Here is a 7,276-nt window from a genome sequence, read left to right as displayed (position 1 = left end):
GCAGGGCTGGGCCGGGGCCTGGGGCGTGGCCGCGGGGAGGGAGGTGGGCGCGGAGCTGGAGGACCTGCGGGGTGTGTCCTCCGAGATCCTGGAACCGCGCGAACCGTGAAGCGCCCGGCGACCGTCCTCGGTCCCGTTGGGTCCTGGCGTTGGGGTGTCTGATGAGGCCTCGCCGGCCCCCGCTGGTCCATCCCTCCCCTAGGGGCTCCAGGATATGCGGAGCCGGGATTCCACGGGGACGCCCCTCTAGGACCCCGAGGTCGATCGGTGCACGAGAGGAGCGTCCGGCCTAGCCCTCCCTCTGGTGCTCCTTCCCGGTGCCGCTGAGTGGCGTGCGCCGCTCCCAGTCTTGTCTTCCCCTCAGGCTCTTTCGGACTCCAGCCCCAGACCTTTGACCTCCTTGTCCCAGCATCCAGAGCTCTTCTCTCTGCCTTGAGTCTGGACCGGATTCCCAAATCCCTCCCCCGTCCCTTCCTCGGCTCCTGTGATCACTGACCACCGTGGTTACGCACCCTTCCAGCAGACCCTGGGCTTGGGAACCAGACGACTCCAGCCTTGCACACAGTATTTAAACGTGGGGTGCTGGGTGTCCGCCATGCCCTGCTGTGTGACTTTGAGCAGGTCCCGTGCCTCTCTGAGCGCCAGATTCGATACTCATCTGGGCAAGTGCAGCCCTGCCACTGGGCTGGAGCCACCACTTTTGATATCACTGTGTGCTCCCAGGGATGCGGACGGCACTGAGCAGAGCTTCGGGATGCCTCCACAGGGCTGATGTGGGGACTGTGATGGGTCTGGGAGTTCCTGAGGGCCCCGCCCTGACCACGAGGACGGAAGTGCTCTGACCACTCATGCCAAATAGTTTAATGTTTGGGAAAAGAGAGAGGTAAGGCAGGGTTTTCGGGAGTTACCCCCAAAGCAAGAGGGCACAGTATTCAGGCTGCTGGGGTTGGGAGGTAGAAGGCCTGGTTCCAAGCTTGCCATGGTCCCAGCCTTGCTGTGACCCTGGGCAGGTAGTCTCTTTCTCTAGACTTTCACCTACTCTGCTGTCCTTGAGACAGAGGTGGGGCTGGACGGGGTGGGGCAGAGGCTGATTCCCACACCGGGCGTAAGGTCCAGGGTAGCAGGGCTTCCCCACAGGGCTTTTGCCATCACTGGGAGTCCTGGCCAGGCCCCAGGCGCACCACAGTGGGGGACAGGAGCCCCAGCCCATCTGGGAGAGGCAGACCTCCTTGATCCCTATCAGCCTGGATGTTGGGGAGGGGGTATGGTGCCGGTCGGGTCCTTGTGATCCCTAGGTGGCTTGAGGCTCCAGAGTACAGGCTCTGATAGGTGACAGGCCTGTAGGTGGCTGGGGCCAGCAGGGCCTCAGGTGGGGGCAGCAGCTGATGATGGAGCCGAGCAGGGGTCCTGGAGGTGGAAGCTGAAGCTTTGTTGGGGTCTGAGGGAGGAAATGGTCTGAGTGGACTCTGGGCCTCCCATCGTATCCTCAGCCCTCCTCCCAGGTCCCTTCCTGCTCCTCCTTCCCAAGTTACCTACCTCTCAGCCTTTGCCCTTGCTTTTCCCTCTGTCTGGAATTTCTTCTTCACCTTCTCCCTCTGTCCAAATGCTTCCCAGTCCTCCAAAGCCCAGCTTGGGAGCCACCTCCTGCAGGAAGCCCGCCTGGCACCCCCTGCCTGTGCTCCTTGTTCTGAGCCCCATATTGTCTTAGGCATGTCTGCTTCCCCCTCTGTGTCCACACGGGGGCCTGTGGGTTTGCGGAGCTGCTGAAGCCCCTTCCTGGAGGTCCTGTCCCTTTGCTTCCCGCCCACGTGTACGCCTTAGTCCCACTATGTCTGCAGGCCTGGAGCCTTACCTTTCTTCCTCTCTGTGGCGCCCTTCAGCAAACAGGGACTGAGGCTGCTGTGACTCCGGGCTGGGACACTGAGCAGGGGCTGTGGGGCCACAGGCCTGAAGATGGAGCAAGCAGGAATTGGGGGAGGGGATCAAGGGGAGGAACCCAGGCCAGGGATCATGGCCAGATTCAGATGGTGGGGCCCCAGGATGGGTCAGAGGGTGTGACCCTGAAACAAGGGTCAGGAACTGAGGCCTTCGGATATGCCTGGGGTTGGGAGTGAGGGGCCAGGGTCAGGGTCAGACAGTACCAGGAGTCCAGGTCACTCTCTCTAAAGCCCTTGGCAAAAGGGTTGCTGGCGATTTTCAGCTGGGTGATCTGCAGGGGACAAAGTGCAGTTGTGGGGCTGGCCCTGAGCCAGGCTCAGCCACCTTGTCCTCCTGGGAACCCTCGTTCGGGAGGCCCTGGCACCCGGGCCCCTTGGCCCAGAAACTCTGAGCTGATAGAAGTGCGGGCAGGGCCTTGACTGACAGCAGATGCTCAGGATAAGTGGGGAGGGCAGTAGTCTGTGCCAGTGAGGGCTGCAAGCCTCAGGGCTCAGTCTCCACCCCTGTGAAATGGGCCTGCAGCGGGTGCTCCCGAGCTGGTTCACCCACCCTGTGGTTCTGATAGGCCGTCACGGCTGTGAACTGGGTCTCCGTGAAGATGAAGGATTTGAAGTTCTCCTGGGCGTAGCGCTCACTGTCCTTGCGTGGGTCCACAAAGACCACGTGGAAACGGGGCTGGTAGCGGTGCATGGAGTTGAGAATGATCTGTGGAAGGGACAGAGCAGGGGTACAGTGGTGAGGCAGGCCGCAGCGGACTCCCTGAGGCTGGAGTCCTTCCCTCCAAGCTGGAGGCCTGCCTCGGGCCTACTGCCCTGTTCCTTTCCTGGTGGTGCAGGGTCCGAGCTGGAAAGGCTGTGGTTCTGTGTTAAAGGCCCCTTGTGTTTGAGGATCCTTGCCTCCGTATCCTCTCACACCCCACATCGCAGCTGCCACCTGCCACTGTCACGTTCACCGGTTTCCTTGGTTGCCTCCTGGCCTGTCCTCTGTCCCCGCCTTACCCCTCTGTTTCTTCTCCACACAGCTGCCTAGGAAGCTACATCACATCGCCCCCTGCTCCTAACCTTCCAGCGACTTCCACCCCACACGGTAAAAGCCAGAGCCCCCAGCAGTCAGCCCCGGCCCCTCAGGCACTCGCCTCTTTGGCTTCCCCTCCTGGCTCCACTCCGGCCCCGTGGGTGCCTCTTACAGTTCTACGGGCCCAGGATTCTCCGGCCTCAGGGCCTTTGCACGTGCTGTCCCCTCTGACGGGCACGGGCCCCTCCGTCCCCACCTCCTTCTGGTCTTCAGCTCCAGCACCCCCTGAGAGCAGCAGCACCCTTCCTCCGCCCCCTTCCATAGCTCCGCTTTCTCTTTGGCATTTGTTCCTATTTGAGATGCTGGACACAGTGTCTTCTGGACCCTGCCCCTGCCCCAGGAAGTGATCTCTGTGAGGGCAGGGATTGTTGGCTGTTTGACCAAGTGTCAGCGATGCTGTGTCCACACATCCAGCGGCCCGGCCTAGGCTGGGCGTTCCATACATTGTCCTCCCTCTCCTTGCGGGGGACAATGTATGCTGGAACATTCCCCCGCCCCCACCCCCTTTTCCACCTGCCTGGACAGCCCTCCCTGCTGTGCCACCCTCAGCCAGGTGAGCTCACCACCCCCACTCCCCACCCAGCTTTGGCCATCAGCAGCAGGCCTAGGTGATGGTCACCAAGGCCATTGGGCATCAAGGCACCACCAGCCCTGACCCCAGGCCCTTTGGTCCCCGCCGTGACCCAGGCCTCACGTGGCCATTGTCATCCAGCAGGTTGTTGGTCAGCTTGAGCTTGTCGAAGGACACGATCTGGCGCATCCACTGGGCACCCTTGGCCGGCGAGTCAGGGTGGAAGTGCACGCGGCCGGGTGTGGCTGGGTCTGCCTTGCCCGCCACCAGCCAGGCCGAGCTGTGGAAGGCATACCTGGGGGCACAGCGAGGTGGTGAGGGCTGCCCTAACCAGAGTCATACCTGAACAATACGGGCGGGGTGAAGGGGCTGCTGCTGACTCCAGCACTGCCCAGCCCACCTTGTGGACACCTGGCTAAGGAACCCAAGGCTCAGAGAAGCCTGTCGAGACCTGAGCTCCCTGTGGCTGCACCCGGCTGGTGGATGACAGGATAACCCCTGCTGCCCTGGGCTAGACCTCTCTGCCTGCCCAAGGCTAGCCCACTGCCCAAGGAAAGCTGCCTGCCCGAGGCTAGCCTACTGCCCATGGAAGTCTGCTGGGTACCCTGAGCTGGGCTCCGTCCTGCCCTCAGGCTGTTGTTGCCTGTCTGTCGTCCTGCCCTTATGCTGGGCCTTCCTGACATTGCTTGGATAGGCCCCTGCCTCACCTGGGAGTGCAGGAAGGGTCTAATTCCTGGTCTCGGCACCTGAGACCCGAGCCTGCGCCCCAGGCCGGTCCCCGCACCTGTATCTCTTGTCGTCCAGGGGGATGAAGTCCATGAGCAGGGCGTAGTCGGCCAGGGAGTCCATGCCCAGGATCTTCACCTGGAAGGGAGGGAACATCCTCCTGCAGGAGGGAGGTGCTCAGCAGCCGGATGCGGCTCCAGCCCTGGCCCCTGCCCCACCCCGCTCCCGCTGCTCACACCTGCCTGCCTTGGTGACGATCATCTCGGTGCCCAGCTGGTTGAATTCCTCCCACAGAGGCTTCATCTCCAACTGAACCGTCACACTGGACACACATGGGTTCTTGGGGCCCTGCCCATTGGGCTCGGCCACAGCTTGGGCCCCAGTAGAGCTGGTGCAAGGGCCTGATGGGAATGGCGACCCCAGCCGAGGCTCCCAGCCAGAGCTGGTTGTGGGTAGTGGGTAGGTCTCTGAGGGTGCAAGTATGCCGAAGCCAGCAGACAGGAAGGCTGCAGAGAGAGGACGGATGCATGGGCTTCATGCATCACCTGGCCAGCTCTCCTCCTTCAGGCTGCACCTATATGCCTCTTCCTCCAGGAAGCCCTCCCTGATTGCCAGGGCTGTGTTCTCACAGGATCCCCCACTTAGCATCACTCTGTGAAGTAAATGCTCACTTAAAGTCTTTTTTGCCAGCATGCTCCTTGAGGGTAGTGTCAGGGCCTGTCTTGCTCCCCAGAGAATGTTTGGGCCATCTTGTGTCTATGTGGCCTCAAGCAAATTGTTTCACCCCTGGAGCCTCAGTTTCCACATCTATTGGAAGGGTTTCTTTATACCTGCCTCACAAGGCTGATGTGAGGATTAGTGACCACACGAAGGGGCTGGTGCACAAGGGGCCCTTCACAAACAGCATCTGTTCTAGATGATATGTATGTGTGTGGGGGGAGGGCGCCGGGGTCTTCCCCACCTCCATGGGACCCTGCCTCCCGCTGCTGCTGAAGGAGAGCTGAGCCAAAAAGAGTCCCCCATTCAGCACCAATTACCCATCCCTGACCCTGACAACCCGCCCAGAGCCTGCCTCCAGAAGCCCATCCTACCGTCTTTTTCTCTGGCCTCTGCACCCTTTTCTAAACATCTTGTCTTTTGATCTGCAATCCTGGCACAAGTCTTGGTCAAATGCTTTGCCACCCTTCACCCCTCCAATAAAAAAAAAAAACTTAGCTAAATAAGATACCATTTTACATACATTAAGGTGGCTATTAGAAAAGAAACCAGAAAATAAAAAGTGTTGGTAAGGAGATGGAAAAATTAGAACTTCTTTTTATTTATTTATGTATTTGTTTAAGGCAGGGTCTCACTCTGTTGCCCAGGCTGGAGTGCAGTGATGGCTCAGTCAGCTCACTGCAGCCTCGATCTCCTGGCCTCAAGTGATCCTCCCATATCAGCCTTACAGGTAGCTGGGACTATAGCCGCACACCACCATACACGGCTATTTTTAAATTTTTATTTATTTATTTATGTATTTATGTATTTATTTATTTTTTTGAGGCGGAGTCTCGCTCTGTTGCCCGGACTGGAGTGCAGTGGCCGGATCTCAGCTCACTGCAAGCTCCGCCTCCTGGGTTTACGCCATTCTCCTGTCTCAGCCTCCCGAGTAGCTGGGACTACAGGCGCCCGCCACCTCGCCCGGCTAGTTTTTGTATTTTTAGTAGAGACGGGGTTTCACCGTGTTAGCCAGGATGGTCTCGATCTCCTGACCTCATGATCCGCCCGTCTCGGCCTCTCAAAGTGCTGGGATTACAGGTTTGAGCCACCGCGCCCGGCCAAATTTTTATTTATTTATTTATTTGTAGAAATAGAATCTCCCTATGTTGCCCAGGCTGGTCTTGAACTCTGAGCTCAAGTGATCCTCCCACCTCGGCCTCCTAAAGTGTTGGGATTACAGGCATGAGCCACTATGCCTGGCCTCAAGAAACTGGAATTCTTGTGCACTGCTGGTGAGAATGTAAAATGGTGCAGCTGCTGGGGAGAACAGTATGGTAGCTCCTCAAAAAATTACAACTGGATTTACTAAACATATATATGTATTTGTCTTTTTTTCTTTTTGAGATGGAGTCTTGCTCTGTCACCCAGGCTGGAGTGCAGTGGCATGATCTCGGCTCACTGCAACCTCTGCCTCCCTGGTTCAAAAGATTCTCCTGCCTCAGCCTCCTGAGTAGCTGGGATTACAGGTGTGCACCATCATGCCTGGCTAGTTTTTGTATTTTTATTAGAGATGGGGTTTCACCATGTTGTCCAGGCTGGTCTCGAACTCCTGACCTCAGGTGATTTGCCCACCTCAGCCTCCCAAAGTACTGGGGTTACAGGCGTGAGCCACCATGCGCAGCCTAGAATTACCATATGATCCAGCAATTCCACTTCTGGGTCTATACCAGAAAGAATCGAAAGAAGGAACTCAGATATTTGCACACCCGTGTTCGTATCAGCATGATTCACAATAGCCAAGAAACGGAAGCAACCCAGTGTCCATCAGAGAATGGATGGATGAACAAAGTGGGGTCCATCTGTGCAAGGGCATAGCATCCAGCCTGAACGGGGAAGAACATTCTGACACATGCTACAACATGGATGAGCCCTGAAGACACTGTTGCGTGAAATGAGCCAGACACCATAGGACAAATACCATATGATTCTACTCATAGGTGGTACCTGGTGAGGCCAAATTCATACAAACAGAAAGTAGAACGGTGGTTGCCAAGGGCTGGGAAGGAGGAAATGGAGAGTTGTTGTTTCATAAGGACAGAATATCAGTTCTGCAAGATGCAAAAAGTTCTAGAGATGGATGCGAATGATGGTTGCACAACAACGTTGTTAGAAATGCCTGTTTTCCGGTGCTGTAAAGAAATAGCACTTGAAAGGCCGGGCGCGGTGGCTCACGCCTGCAATCCCAGCACTCTGGGAGGTCGAGGCGGG

The 7,276-nt window shown here is 57.8% G+C and overlaps 2 protein-coding genes across 2 annotated transcripts in view; both read right to left on the bottom strand.

Annotated features, from left to right (window-relative positions):
• The window catches only part of NUDT8 (nudix (nucleoside diphosphate linked moiety X)-type motif 8), a 2,658-nt gene extending 2,467 nt beyond the window's left edge, over positions 1–191 (bottom strand). The window contains exon 1 of the mRNA XM_011942756.1: positions 105–191. Within this exon, the coding sequence (XP_011798146.1) occupies positions 105–191 (87 nt within the window). The remainder of the gene's footprint in view (positions 1–104) is intronic.
• Positions 192–846: 655 nt separating this feature from the next.
• TBX10 (T-box 10) overlaps positions 847–7,276 on the bottom strand; it is an 8,862-nt gene continuing 2,432 nt past the window's right edge. Inside the window, exons 2-8 of the mRNA XM_011942339.1 lie at positions 4,548–4,815; positions 4,368–4,469; positions 3,707–3,878; positions 2,488–2,643; positions 2,142–2,209; positions 1,853–1,947; positions 847–1,438 (exon numbers count right to left, since the gene is read on the bottom strand). Of these exons, the coding sequence (XP_011797729.1) occupies positions 1,149–1,438; positions 1,853–1,947; positions 2,142–2,209; positions 2,488–2,643; positions 3,707–3,878; positions 4,368–4,469; positions 4,548–4,815 (1,151 nt within the window). The 3' untranslated portion in view covers positions 847–1,148. The remainder of the gene's footprint in view (positions 1,439–1,852; positions 1,948–2,141; positions 2,210–2,487; positions 2,644–3,706; positions 3,879–4,367; positions 4,470–4,547; positions 4,816–7,276) is intronic.

This window comes from Colobus angolensis, unplaced genomic scaffold (assembly GCF_000951035.1).
Source record: "Colobus angolensis palliatus isolate OR3802 unplaced genomic scaffold, Cang.pa_1.0 Scaffold21, whole genome shotgun sequence".
Taxonomy (NCBI): domain Eukaryota; kingdom Metazoa; phylum Chordata; class Mammalia; order Primates; family Cercopithecidae; genus Colobus; species Colobus angolensis.
This window is presented reverse-complemented; position numbering and strand designations above follow the sequence as displayed.